Source organism: Etheostoma cragini, chromosome 8 (genome assembly GCF_013103735.1).
Source record: "Etheostoma cragini isolate CJK2018 chromosome 8, CSU_Ecrag_1.0, whole genome shotgun sequence".
In the NCBI taxonomy this organism is placed as follows: Eukaryota; Metazoa; Chordata; class Actinopteri; order Perciformes; family Percidae; genus Etheostoma; species Etheostoma cragini.
In genome coordinates, this window is record NC_048414.1 from 20,559,614 (window position 1) to 20,574,738 (window position 15,125).

Below are 15,125 nucleotides of genomic sequence, written 5' to 3' on the forward strand. Positions count from 1 at the left end.
CACAATCCTCACTTTCAGTTTATTGCCGTCTTCCAACAGCCCACAGTCAGATACTGCCTATGGCCGGCAAGAGAACATATTTAATACTTGTGTTAATTAAATGAAAGACTTTTTTTCTTCCTTTTTTTGCTGTACAGTTTTGCTTGTACCGTGTAATATGCAGTACCTGTATGATATGGTATGGTATTGCCTGGTTAATAAGGTGACAGGTTAAAGCTTGTCTGTTTTGTTTGTGGGGGTTTTGTCCTTTTGATAGGACAATACAGAATTCTAAAGGTTTTCACTGAACACTATGTATCTATGGAAATATTCAAGTGCTGTATGGAAACACACACACGCAGTACAACACATACTACTTCTGCTGCTTTCTAATTCCCTTCTTTCTATTGATGAACTGCTTGCATTTTGTTTTTCTCTGCCTCTCCCTGTCTTGTTTCCACACAAACACACACACACACACACACACAAACACACATTGTACAATGACAACTACTTTCTTTTCAGCACTAGGGGTGTGTATGTGTGTACTGTATGTGTGTGTTTGAAGTAAACGGGGTGTCATAAAGGAAGTAGGACGTGGGTGGGCGGGTCCCTTGCATTTTCTGTTCCTGCTCTAAGCTCCGTCCTGCAGCATCTCTGGCTCCTTCCACTCCTCCTCTCACTCTCGCCATCGACTGTCCTCTCTAACCAATCAGCAGTCAGATCTTCCCCAGATGCTCCACCCACAGACAGGTATGAAACCTTTCAATAGGTTAATACACCTAACATGAGTTGAAAGCAGTGCCACTTTCTGTTTTGGAAAAAAAGGAATTGATTTGTGTGTGTGTGTGTGTGTGTGTGTGTGTGTGTGTGTGTGTGTGTGTGTGTGTGTGTGTGTGTGTGTGTGTGTGTGTGTGTGTGAGATTTTGCACAGCTTTGTCAAATGGTGTATTGCTATCTGTCAGTCTGTCTGATCACTTCATTAATTCTCTAATTATTGTACTAACTATTTAAACCTTCTCTTGTATGTTGTACATGAGGCTGCATTGCCTGGATCTACAGTTATATGCCACATTTCTAGTTGGCTCTATTCTGATTGGACCAGAAAGAAACTGCTTTCAATTCATCTCATTCTTAAAAACAATCAATAGTCTCATATGTTTTCGTAATCGATTTTATATTCAGTATAGATAGGATAGTGTTTTTTTAGCATAAGCACTAAAAAGTAAACGCTGTAACAACTCAGCCAGTAACAACTCAATCTAGAAAGCCAAAATATCATTAATGTGCCTAATGATGGAAAATAGTATTATTGTGTAAAATAATACAAACATGAATGTCCACTTAATGTATTTAGTTCTCTTGCCTTTTCTTGCCATTTCAGATCGTCCTTTAACAGTAAACAGATATGCCTTAAATCTTGTTTTTAACGTAGCATTTATTGTTAATATATACCCTGTTGATTTTTTTTTATTACTAAAAATGCATTGTGTGTATCCAGCCTAAGGAACATGTACAATTTTCTACCTCAGAAGAAATTGCAACAGCTAATTATAATGCACTTTGCATTCATTTATTCTCCTCCCTTATTGGTCCACTGAACCCTTTATAAATCATTACCTCCTGTAACTGTCGCTGCCTCCTGCAGATTACATAAACCTCTGCTCACGGTGAGAGGGTTGTGTCCTCAAGCACGTGCTGCAGAATATCTAATACACTCAATCACAGGGTCCTTTTTTTATTTTTTAAAGCCCGGTTCTACAGTGCCCCTAATGGTCACAAACTCCACAGAATACCTTTTGAGTTTTCATTTAACAATGGTTACATAGACCAGTTAGAGCAGGCAGTGGCTCACAGCTTAAGCGCTAGAAGTGCACGGCTTTGTTTAACTCAGCTGCAACATCCAGCTTACTAATAACTCCTATAACTGATGTGTTGCTACACACACATACACACTCACGCACACACACAGAGCAGGACATGCTGTGTCCGTATTTAAGAGGAACTCGTCAGTACTTCTGTTGTGCTTTTTATTTAGTCGGTTCCTCTTTGTGTCTCAGTGGTGTGTGTGTGTGAAGTATGTGTGTTCTCGATTGGACTACTTTTCCGAACACAATTTTTTTTATACTTGTCTGGTTGATTAACCAGTGTGTGTGTTTGTGTGTGTATTTGTGTACTATGATCATGCAAATGAGTGTGTTTCAAGCCCATTTAACCCTCGTTTATCTCTCATCTACAGAACCGCATGCACGAGTCTCTGAAGCTGTTTGATTCCATCTGTAACAACAAGTGGTTTAACGACACCTCCATCATCCTCTTCCTGAACAAGAAGGACCTCTTTGAAAGCAGGATCATCAAGTCACCACTGTCCATCTGCTTCCCTGAGTACACTGGTATATATCCACATACCTGGCAGTGATATGTTTTGCTTTAGTACATCCTATATATACGGGGCGGCTGTGGCTCAGTGGTAGAGCGGTTGCCTGCCAATCGGAAGGTTGGTGGTTCGATCCCTGCCCCTGCAGTCATTGTCGAAGTGTCCTTGGGAAAGACACTGAACCCCGAGTTGCCCCCGGTGCTGTGCATCGGAGTGTGAATGTGTGTGAATGTTTATCTGATGAGCAGGTGGCACCTTGTACGGCACCTTGTACGTATGAATGTGTGTAAATGGTCAATGTTTCCTGTAGATGTAAAAGCGCTTTGAGCAGTTGTTAAGACTGGAAAAGCGCTATATAAATACAGCACATTTACATTTACATATACAGGTATAATATTATGGACACTAGGAGGCACTGTGGCTGCTGAGGTAGAGCTTCCCCCACCCAGTATCCACAAACATGTAAAGATGAGCTGATTATGGAAAGACAAAAAAGTCCTCACTTTAAGGCTTCCAAGGTTTTGGTCAAAGAGTGATTGACTACGTAAATAACACTAAACCCAACTCTTCAATCTGTGAACATGTCAGTATAGTCCACTGTGCTTTCACTTGAGTCACTGATTTTAATAGATTTTCTGACATTGGCATGTCTTGCACACTGCTCTTGCTGCAACATCCCCACTTATTAAAGAACACTTAACGTTTCTGTCCCTCTGGAGCTTCATCAAGACTCCTGTCCATAAGTGATTGCCAATAGTCCCACAACTGGGCACACAGAATGGGAAAAATAAGAATGTATTTAAGACCACTGCTGTGTTCATGTTTGGAAATACTTTTGGCAAAGATGCAGTGGGATGATGCTCCAGCAGGATGGTGACGGTGTGCAGGATTTTCCTTTTTTTCCACGTCTTTGATATTTTCAAACGCACCTGCACAGGAGCATTGTAGGATGTGCAAAGGTTTTCTTCCAAAAAGTCTCCAGAAAGAAGTGTTTTGATCTGATCTCAGTAATGTGTGGGTAGGATTACTCCCTACATAGAGTCATAAAACATCGCATTCTCCAATAGCTTATGTCTTAGTTTTGCTTTCCCTTTTTAAATAACAGTTGTAATAGTTATAAGTTAGTATTTCATTAATATGTGGATTTAGGGTTGTGTAGCAAGGCCAAAAATGAAATCCTCAATTCTATTAACAAGAATGGGGACAATTTACATGTTCTATTGATAGTTTTGTGGCTTAGGAGTGCCACTACCAGTTGCTTTAACTGAGAAGAAGTAACAATTGTGCGCACGTTGTTGTGCCTTTATTTTTCCAGTTGACACATGGTGCAGAAACACTAATCAGAAATTAATCAATTCAATTCATATACAATATTTTTGTCCGGCCCTACGTTGAAAGAACAAACACAAACCAACTGGCTCTATCAATCACTCTGCACATATTAACTTTATGTGAATTTGGCTGCATGATAATGGAAAAAGTGCAATTGCTCTGATGAAAGTTACGCTGCATAGAAGGTTGTGTGAAGAAGGGGGAATTGAGAGGAGCACAAATAGACTGAATGGGAAATAGAAGATTGAAGGCAAAAGAAAAACACAGTGAAAAAAATCAGGTGTGTTATCAGGAGTGCAAAGGACAGGAGCTTGAGTGTCTTACATACAAGAGAAGAAGAGAGATAAGGCAACACGGGGAAACAACAGAACGTGAGAAAGTCAGAGAGAGCAAGAGAGTGTTAGTAAATGAGAAAGGAATAGACAAAGCAAGACTATGGGAAAGCAAGATGGAGGGAGACCAAAACAGCAAGACTGTGGGAACGAGAGAATTAGGATTCCAAACCTGTTCCCCTCCCCTCTTCTTCTCTTCATCCTTCTACATGGCCAGTCTTGCTGCCTATTCTGATGAAGTTGCCACTGAAGCAGACAGACACACCACAGATCTGCTAATGGCAGGGAGCCAAGTAAATGTTAGTGAAACTTTGAGCAGAAATAAGTCCAGTCACTGAGATTAGACTCATTCCATTGGCGTTATAGCAAATTAAAGCTCTTGATTAAATCCACCGCATGCCAAATGCTTGCATTACAAGCAGAACTAACTCTCACAGTTAAGAATGGAGTGGAACTAAAAGGGCATACAGTTGGCACTGCTGTAGAAGGAATCAGGATACAGTATGAATAATGGTTCTATCCTTTTGGCTCTAGGACCTAATAGCTGTCACATTCTTGTACTGTTGTGGTATAAAGTCTGTGTACATTGGCAATATTAAGACACTGGCAGACTTTGCTAACAAATACCACAACATAACATTTTCTGACACATTTCATTTGTCAGGCAAAAATGATCTTTCCTTTATCTATGAAAAAGTTGTTCATACACCTCAGCAGAATGTGTGCTGAGCTGGAAAGTCAAAGGTTATGTTTTCATGAAATCTCAGAAAAGTGCTGATACGGGAAATGATATAAAGGGCCAGATGACAACCGCTTTTATGCCTTCACCTGACTCCCACTATATGTCATATAAACTCTCACGTTCTCTCTCTCTCTGTGGGCCCCTCTCCTTAGGTCCAGACACTTACCTGGAGGGAATAGACTACATTAAGAGTCAGTACGAGAGCAAGAACAAGTCACCCAGCAAAGATGTCTACGCCCATGTGACCTGCGCTACTGACACCAACAACATCCAGTTTGTCTTTGATGCTGTCACTGATGTCATCATAGCAAATAACCTGCGGGGGTGTGGCCTGTACTGATGATTCTCTTAAATGTTAGCCAATGTTTGACCCATGTTTACCTATATGGTACCAGTTTTTACCACATAGGACATGTGGCCCATATCAGTAGCATCAAATGATAGCCAGGCAAATATGGAGTATGGGCTGCGTTTGTGATGTCATCATACTGCTTTACCGTTAGGCTGTCTGTTGGTTCAACTTGACTCTCAACTAATTCATTGATTGTTTGAATGGCTGGTTGGTTGGTTCGTTGAAAGTTGTTTTAATGTGTTTGCCTTTTTTACTTCTTCCTAACAAACAACCAATGGAAAATTCCAGTGACTTTGTGCAGTGCTGGGCGGTATTCCCCCCCTCCTTAAGATCAATTTGCAGATGACAAAGAAATTGTTCAAAACATGTTTTAAAAACAACTATTTATGAAAATAATTAATGTCAGACCTTGTTGCTGCCATGTTGTTGTGTATTTTGTGGCAAATGAGTGGGAGGAGGGCTAAGCCCATTCGGCGTAGTTCCGAGCCCAGAGGGGAGCATCAAAAGAGGATGAGGAAAAAACAATTTCCATTTAAACAAGTCAACGTTAACTCCCATTTGAGTTAATGGCTAAAAAACGATTTATCATCCAGCCTTGCTTTGAGCATTTAATTGTACCAAAACTCCAAATTGCTTTTACTGGTGTGCTGCAGAAATCTTAGCAGTGCCTCGGTCAGTGCCTCAGTCAGTGTCTCAGTCAGTGCCTCGTTCAGTGCCTCGGTCAGTGCCTCAGTCAGTGTCTCAGTCAGTGCCTCAGTCAGTGTCTCAGTCAGTGCCTCAGTCAGTGTCTCAGTCAGTGCCTCAGTCAGTGCCTCAGTCAGTGTCTCAGTCAGTGCCTCAGTCAGTGCCTCAGTCAGTGCCTCAGTCAGTACCTCAGTCAGTGTCTCAGTCAGTGCCTCAGTCAGTGCCTCAGTCAGTGCCTCAGTCAGTGTCTCAGTCAGTGTCTCAGTCAGTGCCTCAGTCAGTGCCTTATTCAAAGAACTAGACTTGACTAGATTAACATTTAAATTTGAATTGTCACTCTTTTGCCTTAGTCCCAAAAAGGGCTAATGTAATATTGATGAATAAGTTGTTTAACTAGTCTTATCAGGGTCAAGTTCAGCCTACTCAGTTTACGTTGGAAAGATGTTTTTCAGACTTTATTATGTGTATGAGATATTAAACTGTTGACAAGTCCCGCCTACTAAGAAGACATTCAAAGTAAATGCTAAGTCATCAGCAAAAAAAACGCATTTCTATATACTTTTATGCAAAATAGCTTACGTGCGCACTTTCTTCATTATTTTGCTTGTGCTGTGTTATTAGTTTGGTTTAGTTGTCCTGATGACAGCCCTGCTCGGATGGATGCGGTGCGCTGCATTGTGTCTGGCTGTTTTGCTGCACTAAGCTGTTCTCTGTGGAGCTCACAAAGAATCCATGTTTAATCAGTAGGACATTATGAACTAAATGAATGAATACTGAGAAAAAGATGAAGCAATTATTGTGAAATGATTAGATGAAGTCAGATTTAACTCATTATTATATTACTTTGACAATAGCATTTGTTTTTTTTTCTTTCTATTTGCTACAGACAGGGGAAAAGAAACGCTGACGCTATCATGGAAAAAACATGTCAGTGAAATAACATTATACTTAAAGAAAAAAGCGAAATATGAATAATTAAGTAACATTTTATGATCATTTAGGTTTCAATTATTTATTAAATCATTTCAATCCATAGCATTTTCTGTATTTTATCATAGTCAATGTATATTGTTTACTCATAATAATATACCTAGTTATGAAATTGTATTCATTGGTTTGATGTTGCCTTTTTTGTAGTTTTGTATCAACAGCATGACGCCCTGCTTAACACAATGATTGAACAAATAGGGGCAATTAATAACACAATGTTCGTTTATCTGGTCTTGTCCTCCACTGGACGAAGAGAAACATTCAGAGTCCAAACAGTCTCACGTCAGCCTCACTACAGCAAAGCCTCGCTCTACAAAACCTGGGAGGAGAGGGATTATCAAAATGGACTGCTCAGAGTATAAAATACAATGAGACCAAAGTTAATCCCATTTCTTAAACATAACTGTTTTTCATTCAAACTCTGAAACCACATTTCTTGATTTTTTACTGGGTTTTGAATTTATGGCAATTAAGTTCACTAGTTCAGATTTTGAAGACCCACTTCATCCAATTTAAAGCTCTTATGGGTAGATGTTCCGCCGTTCTCAAAATCCCTTCACTACGGAAAACAACAACAAACGTTAAGATAGCAATCTACACGCTGAAAATTGAATGTTTGGAAAAAACTGCTTGGTTCTTTTGGGGGAATGATTGAAAAGATTTACAAAGTATATGTTTACGGGATATACTGTCTAACCGGGACGTTTTGGGACAGATTGGGAATTGCGGTGGACAAAGTACACACGGCGATACACTGGTAAGAGCAAATTATGTTCAACCATGTATCCAGCTGATTTAAATAGCTTACAACATTACTATAACACTATAGCATAACATAACTGTTTTGTTTGAACAAGTTAATTTGGTGGAATGGGGCTTTTTCTTTGCGGGGTGCAAATATTCCACCAAAACAAGTTCCTTCTCGAGACTACTTTGCAGAGCCACCGTCGCTGTGACCGAAGCTTAGCGACGGCCAAGACATTTGTGATTGGTTTAAAGAAACGCAGACAACCCAGTGCGCAGTTAAATTGTTCCTAGAATTGTCAATTTTTTTCAATAAGTTGTTTCATTGAAATAATTTTAAGATGCTATAATCCAAAAACATTTAGGCTTTAACAAGAAAGCAAAGATGTTTTGAAAAAACATTAACAAACCTTAACAACCAAACGTGTTGTGATGTCATTTGACTTAAGCATACACATGTTCATTGGCAGTAATCTTGTTAAAAACTATGCAGCGTCAGTCTTGGCTTGAGCAATGGTTGCTTATCATTTTTGACAGCAGGACTGAATTGTGCGTTTCCATGTTAAAAAGGAATAGCATTAATAATATTAGTGTTTTGGCCTTGGAAAGTGAAGAAATGTGTTGCAGCATTCATAGATCCATTATAAATTCACTTTAAATGAAGAGCTATAAGAGGTACATGTAGTGCTCTGACTCAATCAGACAGTTTCCAGACTATGCTTCAAAGGCAGCCTTGATTTTATAGGGCCCTGGAGCCGCATTCATTTTGTAAATCTGCAGCGTGTAATATCCCTACTGTCCACCTCTCTGCCTTAATAAGCAAGAAGTGAGCTTTGAAAGATTGTGTGCTGGTGGGTGCAGATAGTCCTCTAAAACTAAGATGTCAACCCTGTCACTATTGTTTCAGCCCCGATGTTTTGCTTTACGCTGAGCGAGTTCCATTTCTGGGAGATATTAGCCATCCCAGAGCAGCTGTAGGATTGAGGTTTGATGTAGTGCACAGCTTAGTTGAAATGAGAAGTGATGTGAGGGAACAGAGTTTAAGCTGTGACATTAAAGCCAAAGAGATGCATATATTACCAGGACAATATAATCAGGTTCTCCCTTTTCTCTTTATAAGCAACGGTTTACAGCAGCATGTGGAATATGAACTTTGTTTGTCTGTGGGCTTTGTTGAATTGACCGAGCTGAGTGTGTTTACAGCTTTAACGGTGTGAGTGCTCTCTGGCAAGCAGAGGTAGAGAACTTTCTTATTTATTCATGAGCAGGGCATTTGCTTCATTCTAATCTCCTCCACACTCAAACTTCTTCACCCCCTGCTTAAAGCTACATGTTCTTTTTTTTAACAAGGGGATGACATCATTGTCTCTCTCTATTACATCTACCCCGGAAAAAAAAAAACAATACTTGTTTGTTCAAGCCACAATTATTTTGCCATGGTGGCGCACCTCATAGTAAGACAGAACCAAAGCGGGAAGTTAGTTGAAAAAGTATAAGAGTGCCATCATCTGCTAGGAGATAGGTCAGGGTAGGGATGGTCAAACAAACAGGACTTTCACCCAGGAAACGTGTCTGCGTCACATTGGTTACCAGAAGTAATGTCAAGTTACACGTTTTAACCTAAACTACAATCTTTTTCTGAATTTAAAAGAATTTTTGGACCTAAACCGACTAGAAATTTCAATGTTTGATGCTGTCAACCATTGCGTTTATATGTTAGAATGCTACTGTTGGTAGTATTTTCTGCAACTGCTAGTAGCGCTAATATATAAAATACTCCCATTGGAACTGCCTAAGGCTGTTGATGCTGTGTGTGTGTGTGTGTGTGTGTGTGTGTGTGTGTGTGTGTGTGTGTGTGTGTGTGTGTGTGTGTGTGTGTGTGTGTGTGTGTGTGTGTGTGTGTGTGTGTGTGTGTGTGTGTGTGTGTTAGAAAGTTAGAGAACCCCAATTCACATTCAGCTGGACATGCCTACATTTGTGTTTGCCCTCAGGGTGGCAGCGTACTGTTCGAGCCTTTTCTTCTTTCATTGCTGTGTTAATCTCAGGCAGTACACGAACCAGGATGTATCTACTGTATGTTTCTGCTCTACAGATTTTTCAGTGGAATATTAGATGTAACTGTGACTGTAATTGTGTTTTTTGCATATTTAAATCACATACAGTGTTCTTTGATAAATACTGTAGTTTTTTGTGGTTAACCTTAATTTCATACAATATTAAAACAACCTTGCAGACACCTGAAACATGATGTTTGTGTCAAAGCCAATATTTGCACGTTTTTACTCAGCCCGGTGGACTCGCTCACAGTGACTTTCCATTGGAGCTAGATGCTTTTTTCTGTAAAATGTTGCCTTTTTAAATGCTGCCAGAGCATACCACTTTACAGGATATTTAGTAAAATGAACAAAACGTACCCACTGTGCAATTTAAAGTAACCACAATATAAAAGTGTGAAAGCAGATTGGCGGGAACTAGAGGAGAGAAGTTTGATTGAGGACTGTACTTGTGCTTCATCTTGTTAAACTGAACTCTAATTTTGTTGATGAGTACGGTGGCCCTGAGAGGCCACAACACGCAACAAAAAGAAAACACATGCAGATAAACTACAACCAGGGGACACTTTTAACTGATGCACACATGCCTCTGCCATTGGTGTTTTAACAATTTTAACACTGATCGTCTGTTTGAATATTACATATTGTCGCGTGTTGTGGTCTATCTGTGTGTGTTTTCTTAATGTTGCGTGTTATGGCCTCTCAGGGCCACAGTAGATGAGTAAAGACACACAAAAATTGAAATGTACAGTCAAAAACTTCCCCACAGGGGGTCATTTTTTTGTTGTACTTGGTCGGGACTTTTGGCGTCACTTTAGACACTGTGGGTCCACGTGCATGGTAAAACCACGTAGGGTTAGGCAAAGATCGTGTGTGGGGTGTAAATAAACGTTTTACTGACACGCAGAACAAGATCAGATGCTCTCTCCAGGGTGAAAGTTCAACCCATCCTCCACCCTAAACCTACTTACACAGATTTAAGGTCTTTCATACTACTCGCTACCAATGTCACTCTTAATACTGCGTCATCTTCCAGCGCCGTGGCTGATCTCCTGCCATGCCCTGTGCGTTCCAAACAGACGCTAAAGGGTGATGTTTGCGTCAGTATCTGACACCCAGAGCCACTGACCAAGCATCAGTATTTGATGAGTTGGTACGGACAAGCTAATTAACTCCAGTCCTCTTTAGACTGCAGCTTGTTGTTTCCTCTTCGGCACTTTCCCACTACAACGTATGCGGCATTCCGGGCTTAGCGCTGCCCAAGATGGTTGTGTCCGTGTGTCTGGCGGTGTGGCCAGACTGACCACCAGCGCTGACACAGCACTATGGAGACAGGCCTGGCTATTGGAGACTAACGCGTGATAGATGGTGATAGACACATTGAAAAGTACCTGCCCTCTTTTCAAACAGTTTCCCTTTCCCTCTCTCTCTCTCTTTCACTCTCTCTCTCTCTTTCTCTCTCTCTCTCTCTTAGCTCTAAAGCTATTAATGGTTTATAAGGTGAAGACAGGATTGATACTTCCCCCAGAGAGGAACTATTAGCAGATCTTTGTGTGTGTGTGTGTGTGTGTGTGTGTGTGTGTGTGTGTGTGTGTGTGTGTGTGTATTTGTATATGCGTGGGCATGTACATGTGTGGGTTGTGCTATGTTTTTTTGGTTGCGCTATCTGTTTACCAATGAACCCCAAACAATCAGTAAGAAATAACGTCAGCGGTCGATGCCGAGGGGATAGTGGCTAATGTAGTTTATGTCCTGCTTCAGTCCCAGAGAAAAAATAATTGGCTCCCATAGGCTGCAGTGAAGAAGGTAATTGTGGAGTGGTCTGATGTGAATAATACAATCAGTGGTCCATTCAGGTAATAAAGGTCCTGATGCATCTGGGCAGCAGGTGGTGGCACAAAAGGAATCTTAGCGGCATTCAATGCTTTGGAAACATAAACAATTTCTGAAATCCCACAGTGGCAGCCAATCATTTTAACTGAATTTAGATCCCATGTTAGATGTAAATGAGCTCCTTTGGTGTCTTCTTGCTTTATTTATCCTTCTAATTTAAAAGTAGAGACGCCTGTGTATGCTTTGGGTCATCTTAAAATATGTTCAGTTCCCACTCAATAAAATAAGCACTTAAGCCTCTTCAGAGTCAGGACTTAGAGAGGATTCAGAAAGCCGCAGGGCATATGACTGTAATGAACTTGTGTAGAATTAAGAAGTCAGTGTATGAGCTGGTAGAAGTCCTTATGCTCATTATGCTCTCAAACACCTGTTGTTGTGTTTGTGTGTGTGTGTGTGTGTGTGTGTGTGTGTGTGTGTGTGTGTGTGTGTGCATTACTGAGCACTGTAAAATATATCTGCTGTATCTCGCCTACTGCTGTGATAATTTATTAAAGGTTGTATTTATACATTAAAGAAATGACAATAAAGCACCACATGAATAACTTTATATGTGTGTCCTAGTTGTGTTGTGTCTGTCCTGTATGTGTGTATTTGAAGAATATTTAAATGGGAATGCTGAGGATCTCTAACTTCTCACTTCCTGTGTTATCTTAAACTGCATTTGCAAATGTTGAAATTTTGTGTGTGTGTGTGTGTGTGTGTGTGTGTGTGTGTGTGTGTGTGTGTGTGTGTGGACATCTGCATCTCCCCTCTCTCTTATACTAAAGTTATAATTGAAAAGAGAGGGGGGGGGTGTTGTTATTTATTCTCTCTGTCTGTGTAAAGGTGAGCAGGCAGTATATGATATTCTTTCATCAGATTTATGGTAACTTTCACTTTTTCCTTCTTTCCTATTCTGTCGTTATCGTCATCCATTCATTTTTACCCACTTTCTTTTCCCACTCCGTCTACTCTTTCTTCTTTCTTCTCCTCTTATTTGTCCTCTTTGTTTAATCCTCTAATCTTTCGTTAACCTGTTCCTTTAATCTCTAATCACATTCTTCTTTTATTTAATTCTTTTTTTCCATCTTTACCATCCATTTCTTTCTTCCCCCACTTTTTCTTGTCTCATCCGCAGAATCGCATGCACGAGTCTCTGATGCTGTTCGATTCGATCTGCAACAACAAGTTCTTCATCGACACCTCCATCATCCTCTTCCTCAACAAGAAGGATCTGTTTGCAGAGAAGATTAAGAAGTCGGCACTGAGCATCTGCTTCCCTGAATACACAGGTAGAAATAAAAGAAAAGAATTGTCAGTTTTCCTGAGTGCAGAGCTAAGCAGCTCTGTTAACAATTATCTAGCAACGGAACAAAATTGATTTCCTAGAGAACACAAAAAGGTGCAAACCAGTGAAGCCCGACACACCATTGACATGACTGACTGATCAATTTGTGCAGGTCTAAAATGAGAAAACACAGCTGGACAGTTTTAGCTTCGCCCACATTAGTGAGGAAAGAGGTTTACAGGGCTGCTCATCTGCAGACTAGTGCAACATAGGACCACTGTTACATAAAAGTCTTGAAAAAAGTCTCTTTAGGAATAGTTTGACAGTTTGGAAAGTACGCTTCTTCACTTTATTGTTTGATTAGAAGATAGCTCCCACTCTAATGCTTGTACGTTAACTACGGTATGTAGCTGGAGCCAGCAGCCGGTTAGCCTAGCTTAGCATAACGTCTGGAAGCATGAGGAAACCGCGAGCCTGGCTCTGTCCAAAGCTTACAAAATATGCCTAGCAGCATCTAAAGTTCACTCATTAACCTGCTGTCTCATGCTTGTCTCAGTTGGTAGTACCTCAGTCAGGAGGGAGGTGGGTTTGGAACTGGAGGGGCGCCGGTTCAAGACCAAAGTACAGAGTGTGGACTGGCAACTGGAGAGGTGCCTTTAAGCAAGGCACCTCTCCAGTTACCCACAAACACTTGGGGCGCCTGTCCAGTAGTCGCAACCCCCTTACTCCATCTCCATCATCCCTTTGTTTTAAACATGGCTGTGTCTTTCAGGCCCGTGTGCAGTGTGTTCTAACAGAGTTAATAAATTGTAATTAGTGTATCAATCAATAATATGAACACACTCCAAGTTACCCACGTGACGCAGAACGTGACATAGTTCCGTGAAGCCATTTGGTTTTACATTTTTCATTTTAAAACAAGACCCGTTTTCCCGGGTATTATATTTTGTGTCTCACTAAATCAGTTTTACACACAGTCCTTATGCTGTTTGAATGCACAAAAACAGCGTAATGCGTTGTTAGAGCTGTCAAATGATTCAAATATTAAATTGAAATTGAAATTAATTGCATTAATGTCATAGTTAACTCGCACTCAATCGCACATTTTTATCTACTCTGAATGTCCCTTTATTTTTTCTCATTTTAATGCTCTTATCAACATGTAAAAGTGGATTGGTTTATTGAAAAAGAACATTGGCATATAGTCTACTGTAGTGCTCAATTTCACACGTAACATTCTCACGTGGAGCAAATGATCTCTCACACAATGTAACACTGTCGGGGGGGGGGGGGGGGGGGGGGGGGGGGGGGGGGGGGGATTGGCATCAGCTGTGTGCTTGGCCATCAAGTGGTATTTCAGACTAGACGTGCTGCGATTATGGCTCAGTTCACAACGACAAAACACACCGATCCCTTTGGTCTTGTCAGTGGAACATTTGAACTTTAAAAAGTGAACTTTCCATTTAAAATCGTATTGGAATCCATTTTGCATCTCACGTTCGCCATCCACTCAAAATGTAACGTTACTACTCTTTGGGCGGCTCGCAAGCCCAAACAAGTGTGTGCGGCGTGTTTTGTTTCCGGTCTAGCTAGATCCGGTGTGATGTTGTAGTTTTTTTATCGTTACTAGTTGTTGCAACAGCATGTGAAAAAAATACAAAGTTTGCTAGACCAAAAAAAACGTAAATCTTGCAATGACAAATTGACGTCAATAAAATTGGCTGGTGTTAACACCGTTAGTAACACGTTTAACTGACAGCACTGGTTGGTGTTAACTGCTAACAATGGATAACCGGGCTAGAGCTAAACCCCACAATGAAAAATCCGACGTGTAAATGGAACACGTCATTCAGAGCTCCGGCTTCCGGAAAAATAACAACAGAGTGTCAGATTAACAGTGCTATTGTTAGAGAGGTGTATCATTTACGATTTTCTCCCTCTCTCTCTCTTCTCTCTACAGGACCCAATACTTACGACGACGCAGCAGCTTACATCCAAGCACAGTTTGAGAGCAAGAACCGCTCTCCAAATAAGGAAATCTACTGTCACTTGACCTGCGCCACGGATACAGGAAACATCCAGGTCGTGTTCGACGCCGTGACCGACATCATCATCGCTAACAACCTCCGAGGGTGCGGCTTGTACTGAGCCCGCCCACGCACCCCCGTAACCTCCTCCCCCTATGTCCCCTTTTCTCTCTCACCCCCCCTTTCCTCTCCCCCCCACCTCGTTCCTCTTCCTTTGACACTGCTGTGGAAATGATGATGGTGATGATGACGATTTTGCTGATTATTTAAAGAAAAAAGAAAGAAAAATGCAACTAGGTACATATTATTAAAGAGGATAATTAAAAAAATAGGCATAAACATATATATATAT

The 15,125-nt window shown here is 40.8% G+C and overlaps 1 protein-coding gene across 3 annotated transcripts in view; it reads left to right on the plus strand.

The window, feature by feature from the left end:
• Positions 1 to 15,102, plus strand: part of LOC117949807 (guanine nucleotide-binding protein G(o) subunit alpha) — a 123,002-nt gene extending 107,900 nt beyond the window's left edge. The window contains exons 7-8 of one of the 3 annotated variants that reach the window (XM_034880358.1): positions 2,219 to 2,372; positions 14,707 to 15,102. In XM_034880358.1, coding sequence (XP_034736249.1) covers positions 2,219 to 2,372; positions 14,707 to 14,894 — 342 coding nt within the window. In that variant the 3' untranslated portion in view covers positions 14,895 to 15,102. Of the gene's footprint in view, positions 1 to 2,218; positions 2,373 to 4,914; positions 5,776 to 12,596; positions 12,751 to 14,706 lie in introns of those variants that run through there. The other 2 variants (XM_034880357.1, XM_034880356.1) reach the window with 2 other exon arrangements.
• The last annotated feature ends 23 nt before the right edge of the window (positions 15,103 to 15,125 follow it).